The sequence below is a fragment of the Anabrus simplex genome, chromosome 2 (genome assembly GCF_040414725.1).
Source record: "Anabrus simplex isolate iqAnaSimp1 chromosome 2, ASM4041472v1, whole genome shotgun sequence".
Taxonomy (NCBI): domain Eukaryota; kingdom Metazoa; phylum Arthropoda; class Insecta; order Orthoptera; family Tettigoniidae; genus Anabrus; species Anabrus simplex.
In genome coordinates, this window is record NC_090266.1 from 364205733 (window position 1) to 364226761 (window position 21029).

Consider the following 21029-nt stretch of genomic DNA (forward strand, 5'->3'; position numbering starts at 1 on the left):
GAATGAGATTTAAAGAAACAGAAGTTACTAAAAACATATTATCACCTGACCTTAGGGAAAAAGGGAAAATATTCTAAAAATGTATATAGTCACAATGTTTGACAGGGATGAACACATACATTTCTTGAGTCAGTGAAAGAAGAATTTGCAAAAAATTGGTGATATGAGAACTCTGATGTTTCCTATGAGATGTGTACTGTAGAACAGGTAAGAGATGGTGCTGAATTTACCTTTTGTTCAAACTCTATTCCAACGAGTAGATTGTTGCCTATGAAGCAAGTTAAGAATGGCATAAATTAAACTGAGTTACATAAAGGGATTGCATATAACAAGGATTCCAATCAATATAAGTGAAATAATTGGTATGGATTTTTCAGTCATTAAAATGTCTTATTCATAATTCATTACCTACGAAGATAATATTCTAGTCAGATTGTCATGAAAGACTTATTGTCCCATGTCAAAGTGAAATGTTCACGCAGAAAAATATTATAGAAACAACCTATGCAGTCATTTCATTTCATATAAATATTCTACTTACCTTCTTCTTTAACATATTGAAATTGTCTATTATCACACCAATGAACAAGTTCAATGTGAAGAAGGAACCACAAACAATAAAGATGACGAAATATAAGTAAGCATATAAATTGGCCTCTCGTTGTGGCTGGAGATCCACGCCTCTGGCATCGACTGCATCTGCCATGACTTCCATCCAACCTTCAAATGTAGCCTGCATGATAAGAGTATATAATTAGAAAATAATCTTTATATATATTCAAAGTAATGTATTATGTTCATAATGAATATAACTGTACACACACTCTAATAATGTTCTTCTAATTCTTTCAAATTTGAGTTATGATAAAAAACCACAGATTTTAACATCATTTAATGTAATACTAATGTATATAAATATAAACTGGACCATTCATTCTGATATTCGTTAGTCAAATTTCTATTACATCTAACATGAAGCTCTCTCAGGTTCGAACAAACAATGGCATACAAAAATTCAAATTTTCTGTTAAACTCTGCAGTTGACAAGCAGGAGTCCCTGATGATAAATGTGGCCTTGCAGGATAAAGATCCGATATATCAAAAGTAACTAGGTACATAGGTCTGTTGACTTTTGTACCTTAATTATGGATAACCAGGTTGTGAAGTGGTCTAACGTAAATACATGTGAAAGTGTTCTATAAAATCACCAGAGAACTAATCGTTATCACAAAATGCACACTTAATAATAATGTTGCAACATCGGTACACTCACAGGAGGCATATTAATGAAGTAAGTTACTGCTGAGAACCACACCGACAACAAATTTGAAATTTTCACACAGGATCACCACAATGGGAACCAGCTTTCTTTCATGCGGCAATGTTAAATCCTGTGGTGGCAGCCATATTTGGAAGCTTTTATTTGTATAAATAAAATACAAAATATCCTCAAGATATGGGATGATTCTGCGAACGTTGCCAACCAATGGCGAACGTTGACAAATAATACACGTCCATCGAAAGACCATCGAGATTCCCAGATGGTGGAACTCGAGAAATGTCTGAGGGACAGATTTGAATACGCGCAGAGACAGCACCAGGACGACGAACCACCAGGAGCTACTTCTCTAGAATACCAAGAATACTCTAGAAGAAGAAAGGACAAACCTGAAACGAAAACTGATTCAAAGGGTGCAATTAAAAAAGTCTGAAGTTACAGTAAGGAGATTGCTTGAAAATCCGAGTAAAGGCGACTCAATGTGTACAATTAATGTCAATTACTGGTATTTAGATGATAGTGAAATTTTGTACGAAGATTCAACAGCACACAGGCCTAAGTTTCAGCGTAGCCTACCAGTGATCAACGTCAGGATAGGAAACATTATTTTTGCTTCTTTAATTGATTCTGGAGCCCAAACCGTTAGTGTCTGACAAACTATTGGATAATATCAAGGGGAAGGATAGCGTGTTCATGATACCAGTTGACCAAATGAAAATTAAATATATATTCCTAATAAAAGAGTTAAATGCAAATACCAAACATTTATAGAATTTGAAATTGAAAGAGTTCATTTTGAACACATCTTTTTGTACTGGCTCAAATGATACTTAAGTTTATACTGGGGGTCAGATTTTCTTGTGAAGAATAGAGGCATAATAGATTGCCCTGCCAGTGCAATTAAGCTATTGAACGTTAACTCTGTAGTGTTGCAGTTGGTAGATTATGAAGAGGTGAAAATTCAGGGATTCGATACCCTATAGGAGAAAGCCGAATGCAAGATGAGTGCTGGTCTGCCAGTCGAGCAAACTCAAAATGAAGAGGACCAAACCGATGAAGTGGCACTCATCGAGAGGAACGAAATGCCCATCATCGATTATGATTTTGAGGTGGGACTTAATTATCTCACTCTTAACACCAGTGTAACGCAGACGTTGCAGCGGCAACCAAGGAAATCTTTTCTAGGTACCCTGACGTATTTAATGACAAGCCGGGAGTGATCAAAGACTTCAGATATCGATTGAATATTAAGGACTTATCTCCCTACAAGAAGCGACCACACCCTGAACTTTAGGTATATGCGAAGTTCTGTCCCCTATTTGTGGGGCTATACAGGATCACCGATGTGCTCACTAATGGGGCCTATCGAGTGAATAAGTTGAGAGACGATATTTAAGGAGTTTACTATGCGGCGATCACCAAGAAATGCTTCAAAAGGAAGAAATAAGGAAACACAATTTTGTTACAATCTTCCTTTCCCTGGGCAGGAGGGATATGTCCCGGAAACATTGGTTCAGCGTTGTAATTGAATTATTTAAAATTCGAAACACACGCTGCGCTTGAGGTGAGCCGACCCCGCTAGCAAACTTCGAGTGAGCTCGCAGTCAGTCGCTCAAGGTTACCTGACGTCAGATAGAATATTCTACTACTTATACGATGAATAAGTTCCATAATAATAATAATAATAATAATAATAATAATAATAATAATAATAATAATAATCGTATAACTAATAAGAAGTACGACACCGTACAGCCCACACTAAAACCTACACAACTCCTTAGTTTCAGGAAAACCCGGGAAGAATCAACAAAGTTATAACAGGTGAAAGGGTTGTACGATTCCGTGCTGCTCACGGCAAGTTTCCTATAAAAGGGGCAAGATAAAGAGGCCTAGTTACCAGAGGTAATCCACAGCCCAGCCATGCCGATTAACTGCTGGCGATTCTCTGTCGTGATAATACGAAGGCGTGTTGTACAAATTCAAGGAAGTGCTCCGTGACAGGTGATAGAAATATTTCCATGTAGGAAAGGACTTTACAGTAACTTCGCAGCTTTGTAGAGTTGTTGGAACTTGTATTCCCAAGTTACTTTCAATGTGACGAGACATTTATCTTATAGTACTGATCGTATATCATAACCGTGTGGAACTTCGAACGTTGAGACTGTGCGTTCAAAATGCTGCTTTTATTTTGAAGAGACAGTGCATAAGAACTTGTATTTTACATGTTTTGATGACAATAACATTTTAGAGACAATGATTTATAAGTCGTATCTTCCAAGTGATGCTAAGCATAATGTTCAAGAGACAGTGCATTTAGACTCGTGCTTTTATTCGAGTGTAGACTCGAGTGTTAGAATAGTTGACCCTACGGTTCAGTTTTACAAATGATAAATTTAGTGAACGGGACTAAATTCACTATTACCTGTTTTTTAATGTAAATATTAGTCAGCGAATGGGGCTAACTTCACATTACTGTAAATAGTATTTCAGAGCGTTATCTTTGTTTGTGTGTGAAAGGGACTAATTTCTCAGGCAGGTATTTAACTTCGTAAATATTAGTGGAGTTATTACAGTAAAACTGTGAAATAAAAGGTGATAGAAAATTCTGTAAATATTCCTGAACAGTCATTGAACAGTGTTAACACTCTTCATGCTTTTGTGTTCTCTTAACGCGAAGAATGTAAATAATTTAAACATTTGTGTCCTCTAGTAACAAACAGTGAAGTGCACAATTAACTGTTCCTTTTGTATGTAAATTATAAAATGTGGCAAGTGAAATTTACGTCAGAAGTACGTGTTCGATTCTATGAAAATTAGGAAGGAGAAAAGTCTCTTTAATTAAAAAAAATTGAGTGACAAGTTTATTTCATTAAAGCAATGTTCGTGTGTGATCTTATTGACATTCACACATTAATTTAATCCCTTTATAGAAAAAATAAAAGTCTTCAAACATAATGACAAGTGTCGCCTCACTTTGAACGAATGAACCCTGCAACTAGACCTCCTAGACCGTCGTACTCTGCCTGCAGGGGAATGGTGCATGGCGCTATAGTGCAGAGGCCTGTTCCATAAGCTAGTAGGAACTGGCGGATCAGCGTCATCGTGAGACATCGCCAGCCTCAAAACCGGGGACCATTGGATCGTTCTTGAACGTAAACTGTGTAAAGAGGTGATTTGAACTTGTTCTTACCAAATAAATTGAGTTTTCAAATTAAACAATTGACGTTCTCTATACTCAGTCCACTCCAATGTACCGTACACGCCCTCCGTAAAACCCATACTCTTCAAGCTAGTCAAGTACGGGCATTTCTTGTATAAAGGGCTGTCCACTGACATTCCAAAGTCTATTATATAGCTGTGTGTTTCACTATTCAGTGATTGCATCGTCCTCCCCTCTTTAGAACGAAGTTTTTCGCATTAAATCTCGCAGATATTCGTACTTCCAGCCACACTCCGTTTGAATACGTTTCAATACGTTGATTGACTTCACTGAGTAATGCTTCTGCTCCTTTAATTTATTCCCCTTTCCTATTATCATTCTCTGCTTAGAGCGTACCTGTGTGTGAGATGGTACTCCAAAGACTCTTATCAATTTTTTGAATAAGGTTTAATGAGATTTTGAAGTTAAAATCCCCAACACTTCCGGCTGCTTCAACTGCCTACTATTGTATACGCTCGTAATAAACATTATACCGGCACTTCAGTTCTCTTGTCTCGTATAAACATGGCTATTGTATATTCAGTATGAGGTGCTTGAATTATTCCTTGCCATTGCTCAATAGCAGGCAGCGTTTGAATGATGTCAAGTGGGTCGAAAGAGATTGGTTCAGTGCATTCAAGCATCATGAGTATAATGCAAGAAGCAGTATGTAAAGAGTGCAAGGAACGCACGATTTTATCGTATTGATGAGTCAGGTTTTATACAAAAAAGTAGCATTATTGGGAAGCATTGCTGTTCTGCTCTTAACTCAAAAGACATTATGTTGTAAGTCTTTGTTTGCTAGTGGAGGTTTATCGGGAGCATGCTCTGTCCGAAACAATTTGCAAAGATTCTTTTCGACGCTTCGAAGACAACAATTTTTAAAAGTTCCCTAGTCAGGCATAACTGGAAGAGGATTTATGTCAGATTCTCAAAGAGTCATCGGAAACACAACATGTCAACGCATCAAATGCAGAAGCTCGTAAACTGGCTCCCACGTAAATTGCGGGTAGGATGCATTATGAAACATTCAAACATTTCTGAACTGCTGCATTGAAAAAATGAAAGTTTTTGCATCGAATAGTGATTGACGATGGATTCGTTACTACAATCCTAAGTGCAATAAACCATAGGAGCGTCCGACGGACCATAAACCTCAGCACCAAGTCAGTGTCATATATTATGAGCTACTGCAACTGGGTGAAATCATAAACACCGGATGGTACCGATGACAATTACTCAATTGAAAATGTGTTCTCACAAACAAATGCCCGCAATATGCCACAAGACATGACAAGGTTATCCTTCTCCATCATAATACCACACTGCATATCGCCTCACCTGTGAAAGATTGTATGTATGTTGTCCTATCGGATTACCCTTTGTATCAGTTGCTTCAACATGGCCTTTCTCTGCAATGTTGCCGTTCTGTTACGGATACCCAAACTGTTCTCCCAAAGAACCTATGTTCTTCTAGCGCGACATCCATTGGTTACCGGAAGTGTGGGGTACCTTCCTAAGAATACTGCTTTGAGAAACATGTCACGTATAGTTATTTTGCAATATACACGAGTCTTTGAGGCAGAAAATAGCAGTGACTAATTGAATTACACGATATTTAACAACATTTACTTGTATTGCCTGGTTTATTTTTAAAACGATTGTAAGTTTTATTTGCTACTTGCGTCAACACGAGTGTAATTTTACATTAAAACAAATGTTTGTGCTTTATTTTCATTAGCATCTTATAAGCGTTAAACCATCGGGCATGATGATCATCAAATTTATTTTAGAATATTTTATCCTCAAAACCTGCGACCACAGTACACCGGTCCCTTTGAACTTTCCTACAGATAAAAGGTCATATTCATCTTAACATTTTCCATCTTCTCTCTTTGGTCTGGAAGAGGCACCACCACTGTCAACGAACCGTTCATCATCTTCTTCATCCCCATTAAGTAATTGCGATACAGAATTACGGCGCTCTCACTTGCACAATTTTAACTTGCATAGAAGACTGAGATTGAAGGGCGACTCCGCGGAGCCCTCTAGTGAAAAACTGCAGAGTTTTACAAGAAACTACCAGCACCAGTGAATTCAGAAATACATAAATACATAAATAACTTATTTGAGCCGTAATGTGTCTGTTAAAAGTTAATACTGTAATTATTTCAATATATACACATTCATTTCCTTGATTATTTATAATACGTCTTACTTTGTTATCAAAGCTGTAAATCTCAGTATTAGATGCACTTGTGGCAACAATGGTACACCAAGACTCTGGATATATTGTCGATAAATAATTCCCTGACATCTACTGGAGACTGAGTATACCAGGAAAATGAAGTGGCATGATGTAGATATTGACAATACCTTTACAAATTTATTCTTGATACATACCCGTACGAGAAAATATTATTTTCCATCCTGTAAATAATATTTACTTCGTCAGTTTTTAAAATTCTGCCTTCAAAATCGAGCAATATTTCTAGCACATTGCTCCTATGTTCTGATTATTCGAGACTATGTGAACAGAACTGACTACAAATCAAAAACAAAAGTTGTTATTAGGTGAACTTTTACTAGGTGAACACAGTAAAAGCAATTATCTTATAGATAGGAACGAAAGTTTACTTAGCAAAGTAGAAATTAACAGAAAATAGAGTGATATGAAACTAATGTAATAAATTGCAGTTTTTGATGATAATTCTAGAAACAATCATTTGTCATTTATGTTCAGGACTGCGTGGGACTACAGTACTAATAGAAGACTGTCGGCAAACTTCAAATTGCGAACGAGGCGAACAGACTGTATACTGAAGCTCATGATAATTTTCAATGAATGTGTGCATACAAATATTATGTACATACTTATTTAAATGCATGTCCATATCTGTGAAGATTCATTGGTTGGATATAATATTACATCGTAAATATGTCATACATGATCATTATTATCATAAGCAGTCAGCTTATTTTTTGGTCCGGGTATTAATGTGCTATCATTAGAGGCACCTGTTTTTCGCAAAATGCGAAATCACGAAATGTTTGCGAAATTTTACAAATTTGGCTCAAAAACATGAAACTATTTACGTTTAAGCAAACTTGCTAAATAATTTACGAAATTATTTGGAATTGCATCATTTGAAGTTTACGAGGGAGATTCGAGGTGAGTTGTGGCAATAAAGTCAATCGATGCCACTTTATACCCTTTCAATATATATCGAAAGCTAAGGTATAGTATATCGATTATCGCTAAATTATCTTCCTGTGAAGAGATAAATTTATCGCATTCATAATTGCGTGTAACGTGACCGTGTATTTCCTCTTGCCTGTTGAAAATCACTGCTGATCGGAGCTTTTACTTTCCTATTTTGTGCTCAGTTTATTAAAATGTTTGTGACAGTTTTTGATCGAGAAAAAGGATTTGCATCGGAAGGATTTTACGTGTTTTCCAAAACTAGAAACATACTGATGCTCAAATACTGCAATGTGCGAATTGAGTGGCAGAGAAAGGACACATGCCTGAAACAAATTAATAACAGAATTTCACATAAGAAGAACAAGAAAAAAGTCGCTAACGACGACAGGAATCAGAAGACAAGCTAGTCTCACAGACAGTAGTTCAGCGGTAAAACGAGCGAAATACGATAAAGACGCATTCATTTTATCTACAACTCGAGCTTTTATGGAGGCAAATATACCACTGGAGAAAGTTGATCATCCGAAGCTGAGAGAGTGGATGCAGAAACATATACTAGCTTTGTACAATACTACAATTTTTTCTGAGGAAGAGATGTGAGGTTATGTTTTTCTGATAACTTTGTACGGTTATGATAGTTTTCTTTTTTAATGATACTTAGGCCTAGAAAATGCATGCTAGATCCCTCATTTACAATTATAAATAATTTAATTTATTCAAATGATGTTAAATAGCCCTCTAATATTAAGCCTATCTTTTAAGGTGCTAGCGACTTGCCCACAGCTGGAAGACTGAAGGAAGGTTCTGTGCCTTGAATTATCAAAGAGGAGGAGGAAAGATTAAAAGAAGCTGTGAAAGATGAGGGAGTTTCAATTCTTTGTGGTGAAACTACTGAGAAAAAGGGCAATGTGTACTTATGGTTCTGATAAAAGTGCTCAGTTATGGCGATAGTACAGTTCAGAAGTTATTTGTAGGGGGAGTGAAAGTTATTGCAAATGCTAATGCTGAAGAATTTTAAAAGCAATTATGAGTGTAATTCACAAACTTGAAATTAGGTACCAGAATGTAGTTTCCATAACTTCAGATTCAGCACGTTACATGGGCAAGTGTATAAACGCAATTAGGGCTCTAGTTTCTGTAGGGTTGGTACACATGCAGTGCTGGGCTCATAAACTGAATTTGGTGAGCAGTGTGTGGGCCGTGGAACTTGGTGTTTTTAACCAATTTGTTGTACAGGCAAAACACATCTTCCTTAATACACGAAAGAGAAAACATGCATACATTCTATTCTTGAAGCAGAAATATGAAGACGAACCCACTAAAGCTAAACTCTTCCCTATTCCTGTGATCACCAGGTGGAACTCATGGTTTAAAAGTGTTGATTACCTTGGAGAATATCTTCATGATCTAGTAGACTTTGCTGAAACTATTGAAGACGAGAGTGTTGCTGTGAACTATTTCAAAGCTTTGACCCCAAATGAAGTAACAAAAATTCATCACCTAGCTAGTTTTCTTGTTGAGCATAGTTCAAAATGTTGTAACTTGCTGCTAACATTAGAGAGTTCCAACATGCCGTTAATTCATGTACTTAAGTCCAAGCTTAGGGACCTTTCAAAGGGCTTTAAATTAGCAGAGGACGCACTTTTTAGGCAACCTCGGATAAACTTTTCAGACTACCAAAACAAGTGCAGACGCAGTTAACATCTTTGTTTCAATCTGTAGGTAGAGCAATCCTGAAAAAGCTGAACCAGTTAATAGAGTTTGACACTGGAGTTTATCATTTCTTCTCTTGGTAAACTGCTTGATCCAAGAAGCATAATGGAAGGGGATTTAGAAAATGATGAACTCTCTCGTCTAATAAAGCACATTTCCATCTTACGAGAACTTTCAACATCAGAATACCTTGAACCATACGCTGTGTTTAGGGTTATATTTACTAGTTCATGTAGAGCAGGTAGAGATATTGATGTGATTGCCACTCTTCTTTGCCTGAAACCAGAATATGAGCACTTTGTGGAAGCTGCAGTGAAGGCTTTATGGATCCCAGTCAAGACATTTGAAAGGGTGGATCATGGGAGACTACTGGCAAAAATGATTACAATTGGACTAGACAAAAGGGTGACTGAATGGGTTGCTATATTTCTAGAAAATACATCTCAGAGAATTAGAGTAGGCGAAGCTTTATCTGACCCTGTAATAATTAAGAGGGGAATTCCTCAAGGCAGTCTTATTGGACCTTTATGTTTTCTTATATAAATAAACAAGGCTTTTTGCGGATGATGTTATTCTGTATAGAGTAATAAGTAAGTTACAAGATTATAATGTTGATAGTGAGAGGGCATTCACAACGTATTGTAATGTAATGTCTGACAGGAGAACTGCTCTGACTCCCAGTAATATGGAACTCATGGTGTCTCTGTCTTTTTCAGACTGATATGTAAATGATATACTTAGGCTAGGTCATACTTGTTAGTGACAGCTGATACAATTTTTTTCAAACTTCCATGCTTTGATATCATGTATAATACTGCATGTGTTTTAAGCAGAAGCATAGATCATGTATTTATATACTAATGCAAAAATACAACGTTGTTATACTGCAAATATACTACCAATTAAGTTATTGGTTTACCTATTATAGCTGAAAAGTGGAAATAAAATTTAGCGAAATTATTGACGAAATAAAATAAATGTAGCTTAAAATATACCGAAATAACTGTTAAAAATGATGAAATTAGGCAAAAATTTTCAGCACAAACAGGTGCCTCTACCTATCATCAAAATAAGTATTTCTTACAATTAAAGTCTCCTTTTCCAAGCAGAAGTGAATCTATGATGACGGATACACCTAGAGCTCAAAACTGAATACTATTGGTTTTTAGATTTACATTTGATGCGGCCTGAGAAATGTATTTTTTCATTGTCAGTAAATCCCATCTGCATTACTAATCTGGTCTGCTGTAAAGGGTTTTTATTATAAAGTGCCATTGCATTTCCCCTCAAATATTACCTGGTGTAGGTGTACTTGGACAATACATTTGTCATTCCAAATAAGTTTACGTACTCCTTACTCCTATACGGACATATTTTCTTCGACCTAGAACTAGACCTACGAAGTAAATGAACTCGTCCCGGGAGAGTTTGAGATAAAATATAAATTAAACCCCAAGGCGCAACAGCCCCGAAGGGCCATGGCCTAGAAAGTGACCGCTGCTCAGCCCGAAGGCCAGCAGATTATGAGGTGTCGTGTGGTCGGCACGATGAATCCTCTTGGCCGTTATTTTTGGCTTTCTATACCGGGGCCACTATCTCACCGTCGGATAGTTCCAGAATCGTAATCATGCAGGGTGAGTGGACCTCGAACCTGCCCTGGCCGGGAATCGAACCCGGCAAGCACGCTCACGATACCCATACACCGCGGGACCGGCTGATAAAAGGTAGAAGACTTTCTCTGCCAATCATAAATAATTAAAAGCTCTTTTTATATGTGAAAGAAATTTTACATCAAAATTCACAACCTGAAGAGTAAACTTTATGAAGAAAATATTTGTTACATAAATGTTCATCCAGATGAACGTTCTTCTGTATCGATCTTAAACTACATCTGTTTACTTTTACATATATTCACTAATCAAGGGAATTGTGTATGACGCGAGTGTTTCACATACGTACATACATCCAAGAATACTAACTCATTTTCTGATACTTACCACTTGAAATAAAGCGAGATAAGCATTTCCAACATTATCAAATGTAATTTTTGAGTTTACCCAAGAATAATTATTAGTAATGCAGTCATGAATATCGTCCACCTCCTGAAAATGCAAAAGAAAAATAATATTGTAATAACATAATAAGTTTATTATAATTTACACTGTTGCAGGTTAAAATCACATAGAATCCAATTAGTAAAGTAGACGGATTGGGAACACTAGACTATATAACACTGGTTTATGCTATTACATTCATACCTATTACCGAAACAGGTCACTTAGACTGAAAGGTTCCTTTCTGGTCTTGAGAAATTATTTGCACACTCCACATTAGTACAACCAAAAGCAGAAAAAAGCCATACCCGTATAGACCATAAAGGCCCTTAGATTGGCAGAAATTAAAGGCTTCCACTCGTCAGTGGTAACCGAAATATTTCTTGTTCAAAAGTAACACAGCACTTTTGCCAAGATAGATTGATATTAAGGGGAGATGTAGGCAAAATTACACTGCTGTAATTTTTAATTTTTTGGCTATTATTAAGCCAAGGAAACTGAAATTTAGCAACTGAAAATAGTATAGTTTAAAGAATCCTACCAAATTTATTTATTGGCATGACTTATTAATAATAATTATAATAAATTGAACATTTTGAAAAACGGTATGTATCTTTTCCTCTTACACCGCTGGTGATAAACATCTGAAATTCAGTGCAGCTTTAGTCAATGTATGTACAAAAAAATCGGTGGAAGAGAAAATGTTTGAAGTAAAGTAGTTTCAAAAACGAGGTATTTAAAATTTTCATAACTTTTTGGGCCCTTTTAACGATATTTTCGTGGCTGTAACATAAGTGCCCCTTAATTTATCAAAATATCCTTTCACCAAATCCTTTACTGAACTTAGATGTGCATTTGTACAAAATTTCAAGTTATAATCTCTGATAGTTTCTGAGAAAAAGGTGCAGGAATGTGAAAAAATCATGTTCCCAGAAAAAATCATTTAAGGTTGGACACATATCACACTTTAAGTTTTTCACTAAAATTCTTTCTTCTAGTGGTGGTTTCTTCCTTGTTGATGCCCTTATGTGCTGAGCAAATCTAGACGTTGTTTCCACTGCTGCATTTGCAGCAGCAACACGTTTCTTATTCATGCCTTTTAAAATCCTCAAAGTGAATGCACCTGGAGAGAAACCGACGTTGTGAATTGTGTCAACTCTTCCAGAATTGTCATTATTAAAAACTATTACTGCATCAAAAGCTGCAATCTGTACAACCTTTGCTGATACAAATGTGGTTTTTGGGCACCTTTTCCAAATGAGACTGTTAAGACTCTCATTTTGCTTTTGCGTCCTTCCATGGACACATTTCTTCACAAGTCTGGGTGGCCAAAGACTCTAAAAGTAGGCTTTAATTCATTCATCACGGCTGCAGGAATGTTATTTTTATGCTTAAATGGTTCTCCATTGATTTGTGCTTTTTTATATTTGCACCACGATTCCAGACACAAACCATGTATTGGGTGCTCATCTGTTGACTGCAAGTGGAAGTAAATAGCCCACACAGATTTTTGCAGTGCTTTCACATCCTGTATGTTGTTCCTGATTGCCATACCATAATAGAACTGAATATCGTTTATTCTCTTGGTAGTGAGTCTATTTTTACCACCAAGTGGCTTCCCATCTTTCAGAGTTTTCCCTTTCAAATCAGCTACCACCTTCCTCAGCCTACTTCCCATCTGTTTCTGGATATGCCCTATGTATTCCAGTTTTTTAACTATAAAGTCAGCTCCATACGGTTGACTTTCATACACTGCCTTGTAAGCACTGGAGTCTCCACCTGCGAGATACTTTACATACTGAACACCGTCATTCCAGTAACCTCCATACCGCCACTTGAACCACTATAGTTTTTACCACAGGTCTCTTCATGTTTCTTATTCCACTCGATTTCCTCTTGCTTGTCATTATGTTTTTTTCAAACAGCACACATAAGACTGTGCTTACTGTCTACTTCTATGTCCAACACTTTGCCTGTGTCTACAGAAACTACCGTCGATACACCATGAAGGGACTGGTGGCCTCGCTTCATCCACGTGCCACCACAAGATGCACACAAATCAGTAGGTAGACTATTCTCATTGTCACTCACAGCCTGTTTAGCTGTACCAGTCCTACTTTTCTCGCAAACAACACTGAGACTATTCTAAATGACGGTATTTAGAGCATTGAATCTTGCAGGAGGTGGTGGCATATTCATAATGCCACAGAATAAGTTTGCACCCTCTCTCCCTACTCCAATGCGTATCATTCCGTACACAAATCGAACGTATACTTCATATAGCCAGTTAGCAAACTTTGAAGTATTCATAGACTTACTACCTTTGCAGTTATTGCATACTATTTGGAGATTACAAGCAAGACCTATTCGTTTTCCATCATCGATAAGATGCATACTCTGACTTTCACACTGTGTACAACAACATGCAATATTTACAGCAGCAGAGAGAAGTTCAATATCAACTAACCTAAAACCACACGCTCTTCAAACAGTCCAAGTTTCAGTACTGACGGGAGGCACTTGATGGTGTGGTTTTCACTGGGGGTACGATATTTCCAGCATTTTCTCATGCAGATTCATCCGTTATTGGTGAAGTAGGATTTCTAACTTCATTTGCGAAACGCGTCTTGTTTCTTGACATTATATTCTCTATTTGTCCGGCTCCATGGCTAAATGGTTAGCGTGCTGGCCTTTGGTCACAGGGGTCCCGGGTTCGATTCCCGGCAGGGTCGGGAATGTTAACTTTAATTGGTCAAGTTAGCTGGCACGGGGGCTGGGTGCATGTGTCGTCTCCATCATCATTTCATCCTCATCACGACGCGCAGGTCGCCTACGGTGTCAAATCAAAAGACCTGCATCTGACGAGCCGAACTTGTCCTCGGACACTCCCGGCACTAAAAGCCATACGCCATTCTATTTCATTCTCTATCTGAGAATCCTAGGTGATCTTCCCATAGCTGATTAACAAATACATAGATAGTGAAAGACTTTAGTTTATGTATTTTACTTGATGTTTACATGGAAACAGTTTCAACAATAACAAATCACATACAATAAGGACAAATACCCAGCCTTCTAGATCATTGACCCAGTCTTGCCTACAAGAATAGTGCAAACAAGTAACAGCTCTTGAAAGTACCTGCAAGAAATGGGAATAAAATCTACAAGCAGGCAATTACTCTTTGACAGGTGGGCGTGGCAGAAACGCAGTACGAGAATTTTTATTGTTTTATGCTACTTAGATACTTTTTTCTCCCCGAAAATTTAGGTATATGTTCATGAGACTCTGTGCTATGATAAAATAATTTCTTTGAAAAATATATTTTCGAGTCATATTTTGCCCACATCTCCCGTTAAGGCACTCTGCAACATAAAAAAAATATCTTCTACCACAGAAACGCACTCATTTATTTGAACCTCTAATAATAAAAGTAGTCAAGAGTCACAAGTGGTATATCGCAGCAATGCTCTGCTGGGTATGTAAGAACAGGGTAAGACAACAGAAGGACATGATTGTCTTGAAGTTCATGGAAAATAAATGTTCCTTTTTTCCATAATGAACTTGCAAATGATTAACCGAGTGGCCATCTTCAGCTTACGCAGAAGAATCAGTTTGAACGAAATCAAATTCCATAAAGAAGAGAGGAAGAGACGGTTAGTTCATTGTTCACTTAAGCAGTAAAAATAACCGAAGGTATGGGACGCATTTAAAGCTGTATTGATGTTCAGTAGTAGCTTCTCACCAAGGTGGGTGTTATTCTGGTGTAATTAGAATCCTGGTCAACATAAGGGAGATTTTTATTTTAAAGTTACGTGCCAGTGTTTCGGATTCCACGTAAAACTGTAGGTCTTTTGGCCAATGACTTAATAATCATATAAAACTCCAAATTTACTTGACTTTCTTTATGAGACCAAAGTTGTGGAAAGGGAAAGGAAGGCCTCACTTGAAGGTCTTGAACGGAAAAAGGTAAAAATAGATTGTAAATTGAATTGTAACCATGTATTCTGGTCTGGTAGATTTTATTATTTTTATTATTATTATTATTCGAGGTGGATGTTTTGCTGCGTTGATGACTGTCACAAATCCTATATTTTGGTCATTCATAACGGAAATATCCACGCGTTGGAGTGAATTGCTAGAGTCAACAGTGGGTCAGATTGTCCTTGGGATTTGAAAGGTGCCTACATGTCACAGTAACGTAGCTCTGCAGCAGTTTTATGGTGAGAAAGGAAGAGAGGATATGAAGTTATTGACGGAGAAGGAAGTTGATTTTTCTCCGTTCAGGATAATACCTGGTTAAAAGAGCGTGTCGATGAAAGAAAGGTGGCTTGAATTGATATGGGTGTTACAGCGATTTGACAATTGGTGAATCCAATTGCGTAAACCTCGACGAAAAATGTATTTTTATAGTCATCTGCTAGATGATTACTGTATGACTTCGGCAGGGTTGGTCTCACACGGGAAGACATCTCAGATCAAACACAATATAGAAATACACATCTATAAATTCAAGAGCTTCCACGAATAACTGAAGCAGAACAGAGGATAGACATAGAAAGCAAGACAAGCTGTCAGAGAAAGAAGTGGTGATTTTGGGATGCAAAAAAGGCTTCAAAAAATGTATAACTTACTTAACATGGCTGCCATTGGCTCTCAACAAGTAAAAAATCAGGTGGTAAATGTGAAATTCTACAGGTGGAGAGATCACGCTATTCCGACTGAGGAACTGCGATTACATGCTCAAAAGAGTCACCAACTTTGAGCCATGGTTGGTGAAGAAAGCTGACAAAAGCTACATCTACCTAGCCATGGTAGGAGAAACTTGTTGGCTGTGAATACATTTGTCTCGTGAAATGTATTTCAAACACCACAACTGTTGGCTTATTAATTAGGAGATGGAGTGTTGTGGAATAACCATTAACCGTCATTATTTTCAAGTAATAGCCATTGTGATAATCAAGCTCCCTTGTTTCACTTCTTTCAGTATGAGTTTAGTAATAGACAATTATTTCTTCGTAACAAGAATACGCATAAGCGTGTGTTTCATGTTTCTTTTACAGAATATTAGTTAAACGACGTTTTTATACTGATTACGTTTCAGTTCTAATATGTTAACTTTTAATATTCTTGTAAAATTATCTTCTACTGAATGAATACTTTTCACATTATCAATGAATGTATTCATTCTACATTTATGGGTGCAGTACAGAGGCTATTGACCCAAATGAAACACACTGTGAAACTTTTAAATATATTTACAGCCTGTCATTTAGACTAAGAATTTTCAAGGAAAGAAAGACTTGTTTCAATAACAATGAAAATATCTACAGGAACACATAGATATCCTTGAAATTCAATAAAATTTAGAAAAAATAAATATCAAGGCTTGACAATGGAAAACTAAAAACAAATCATGATGATACGAAGTGGGGTAAAATTATCTTGTTCACATTAGAAAGATAATTTTCTTCTTTGAGATATTTTATGATGTACTTAGAAAGAAAATTTAACCTGTGTACAAGGAATTTCCATGTTCAGTAGTTGCATTGTGAATCCGACACAAAAATAGGAATAGATCAACTGGGACGTTTTAACTATTGATATTACCTATTATTCTGAATATTTGTATGTACGTTTATGGTCTTATTTTTCTTGACATTGTCTAGTGTATGTAACATGCTTAGTGACTGAAAATATTCTAATATACTCCATTTTACTCTCTTATTATTTTTATACGTGGACTTCAACTATGCTGTATGTTACCTTACTGTTTGATAAAATCAAGGTCCGATAACATTTTAATGCAATATATCTTGCAGTTAACCAAAGATGATGAAATTCAAATCAGGTGTGATGACCATAGTTATGTAATAGACACTAAAAATTAAGATTTTTCAGCTGAAATAGGATGAAGTAGTGGATTGCCTAGCAGAATACTAGCTGTCAAGTGTATCAAAGGGTAAAAAATATAATACAATTCAATAATCTATGACGTTCTCAAGCTCTCTTTGAATATACCAATTTTACTGCATTTTAGGTTATTCCTACTGCAAGTCATTGTGTCACAAGGAATTGATCATACATAGGGTTACCAGATGACAACGCCTCGAAAGCAGGACTTTCGAGTTCAAATAGCAGGACAAAACCAGCACAGCATTAAAATTGCTTAATTTTTTGTTAAAACCATTTATTTAGCGTACCTTATTCATATTGCTTGGCCACAAGTGAAGTCTTGAAAGCAGGAATGTCACTGAAACCTTATTTATATTGATTGTACTTATCAGAGCTACTTATTTTATTGAGCAACTCATTGTCTTTTAAATAGTCATAAAACTGGTTACAAGTGAAGTCTTTCATGTTAAATTTCACTGACACAACCATTTCACAGAGTCCACACTTAACCTATTTCTTTCCTTGGTCCACTGTGCATTTATTAAAGAAAATATCTTTCGATGTTGGCATTATGTGCAGGAATTGCAAAATACACTTCTGACAATTTCAGTAGCTTGGAAGAACATGTAATATTGACACTATTTAGAAAACCAGCCCATTTTTTATGGACTGGTTCCTTCAAGAAATTTTCATTCTGCATTTGCACTTCAACATACTTTTGAAGATTTAAAAATTGGTCAAATAATCTAACATCATCAATGTATACACCTTTAGCACTAAGATTTTTAACAGTATCTTCAAGGTCAGTCCAGTTATAATCTGAAGTTAAGGTCATCCATTTAAAACTACTGAATTCTTCAAGTGGTTGTAACCATTTTCCGAGGTACTCCAGGCATGCATTATATACACCATGGACTTCTTTCATGAAGGAATCACTGTCTTCCTGCAACCGTTCCTTTCTTTCACTTCTTTCATTTATTTCACTTTCATAGGGACAACATTATTTGAAAAACGATCTTGTAAAATGCCAACGGTTTCTTCAAGTGCCTGTTTCACTTCAGTAATGGAATTAATCTCCTTCTCAACATGAAGAATGTTATCTTGAAAGACTGACATTATGGACTGGCAAAATATTAAATACATCTCACTTAATTTGTTGGTGAAAAACTTGTTCAAAATTGTTGGCGGGTTGTCCACAGATAGAAAATAAGACCGCAGAGCTAGATACAGTTCAAGCATCTTTTCAACAGCTGGAAAAAGTGACAACCAGCGAGTATTTGTATGCTTCAATAGGGATTTTTAATTCACATCAACAAATTCACAAAATGTTTTTAGCTCTTCATTTCTTATGGTGAATGCAGAAAAGTAGTTGAACTCTTTTTTACACAATGCTTTCAACGTCAATCGACAATAAATCAACTCCATGTTGAACACAATTATGCAACACGTGTGCTGGGCAGCCTACTCCAATCAAGGTTTTATTAAGCTGAGATTTGAGGTTAGAAAATACATTATTATCTCCTCTTCTTTTCAGGCCACCAAAATTCGTATTGCAGTTATCTTCTCCAAAAGCAATGCACTTCTCCGAAATTCGATTTTGTTGCAGAACATCTAACACCACTGAAGAGATTGTTGCTCCGGGCGAGTTGGCCATGCGCGTAGAGGCGCGCGGCTGTGAGCTTGCATCCGGGAGATAGTAGGTTCGAATCCCACTATCGGCAGCCCTGAAGATGGTTTTCCGTGGTTTCCCCATTTTCACACCACCTTAATTAAGTCCACGGCCGCTTCCTTCCAACTCCTAGGCCATTCCTATCCCATCGTCGCCATAAGACCTATCTGTGTCGGTGCGACGTAAAACCCCTAGCAAAAAAAAAGAGATTATTGCAGCTTTTTCATTAGTAACACTGTGCAAGTCAATTAACTTTTCTTGCAGCCCTACATTCCTGTAGGCGAAATACTGCATGAGCACAGGAAACAGTTTTATATCCACATGATTGCTGCCATCCGTACAAACACCAATGTATGATACGTCTTTGACTTGTTTGGTGGCACTTTCTACACAGTGAGGTCCAAGTACATTATTGACAATGGGCTCAGACTTTGTACGAGCACAGTGAATATTTTTCCCTATTTCAGAATCAGGAAATAATTTAGATGGAAGCTTAGACATACAATCCATAGTTTTGTAGCTCCCGTGATGATCAGCATTGTGGTACACAAGAACTCCCTCTGCAGCAATCGCATTTTCGTTTAGTGATGTGTTCTTTTTGAAAAATGTCAACACATTATTTGAAGTTGAAGTTGATGCACTTTAAACATTAGCTTTATGTTTGCCCGTTGTAATGTGACTTTCTAAATCCATAGCTCCACGATTAACCACAGAAACGTATGTTCCTGATTTACATACTAGACACATGGCTTCTTCGTCGGTGCGGCCCTTTTTGAAGCATTTATATCTTTTCTCCAATTCAGAAGTGAACTTACACTTTCTTCCCCATAATACATTTAACGTACCAACAGATCACAACAGATATTGTAGAGTGAATCACAAGGATTGTGGCACAACTAAGCAGCAATATGGACGAAAATTATTTGTCTTTAGCTTCCGTTTCCGTATGCTATAGCCAACTTCCGACTATCGACTTCGACCAGCGATAATATACTAGTTAAAGGCTACAGGAATTTAAAAAGTTCAAGCTGCAGCTGAAGTCAAAGAATATGGAATAAGCGAGTCTAAGTTTACGAAAATGGGTTTCCAGTTGGAAAAAGTTCATTTTAATTTTATTAGACGAAAATACGGACAATCAGCAAATAATTAAAAAATAAATACGGACTCCAAGACAGACGCTAAAAATAAGGGCATGTCCTGGTAAATACAGACGTCTGTTAACCCTAATCATACATGTATTGTAGAAGACTTCTTAGGCAATAAATAAAGAAACAGATTTATACACTGAAACACAAATATTCTGATACATCATATTAAAAGATTATTGTGCTGATTGAAATACAGGTGTAAGAATTATGAAATACTACTAAAGGAAAGCAGGCTATGGAACAAATATTTGAAAAGAACATACACAAATAATTATACTAATTCAAACAGGAATGTTTTAAAACTGAAATATTTTCATTCGGTTGAAATGCTCATGTTGAATTTAGAGAATGGAGGCTTTTTTTACTTTTGAAGTTAATTTTCTACAGTAGACATTATTCTGATTTCTAGAAGTGAATACCATACACTTAAGATCAACAACTCTACTGCCCACCAAAAAAGAAATGATATAAAAATGGAAATACATTTTTTCAACAATACAAGAACTGAAGTTTACAGCCTCACTGCATGCACACATTTTATTATAATTAACAAATAAAAATATATTTGATGATATCACAGCCAATGTTGTTCAAACCCTGAATATGGGGAGCCACACATTTCATCGAATGTTGTAATTTTTGCAATAGGTTTTAGAAACTATTTACAAGATGGGTGTTGGATAATATAGGATCACTCGAGACACTTTTGGAGCTTGTCTGTATCATTTTTCTCATTCACTCCTGCATTTCTAGTGCAGAAACTATAAATCAGTTTGCCTCTGATACCCGAGCACTCAGTAAGGTCAATTGCTCTCATTAGTGTTACACAGCTATCGAAAAATATTTGAGCTTTAACTACATTGACT

The 21029-nt window shown here is 36.6% G+C and overlaps 1 protein-coding gene across 1 annotated transcript in view; it reads right to left on the reverse strand.

The window, feature by feature from the left end:
- The window catches only part of LOC136863549 (sodium channel protein 60E-like), a 280338-nt gene that overhangs the window by 63423 nt on the left and 195886 nt on the right, over positions 1-21029 (reverse strand). Inside the window, exons 20-21 of the mRNA XM_067139930.2 lie at positions 11397-11501; positions 542-733 (exon numbers count right to left, since the gene is read on the reverse strand). Of these exons, the coding sequence (XP_066996031.2) occupies positions 542-733; positions 11397-11501 (297 nt within the window). The remainder of the gene's footprint in view (positions 1-541; positions 734-11396; positions 11502-21029) is intronic.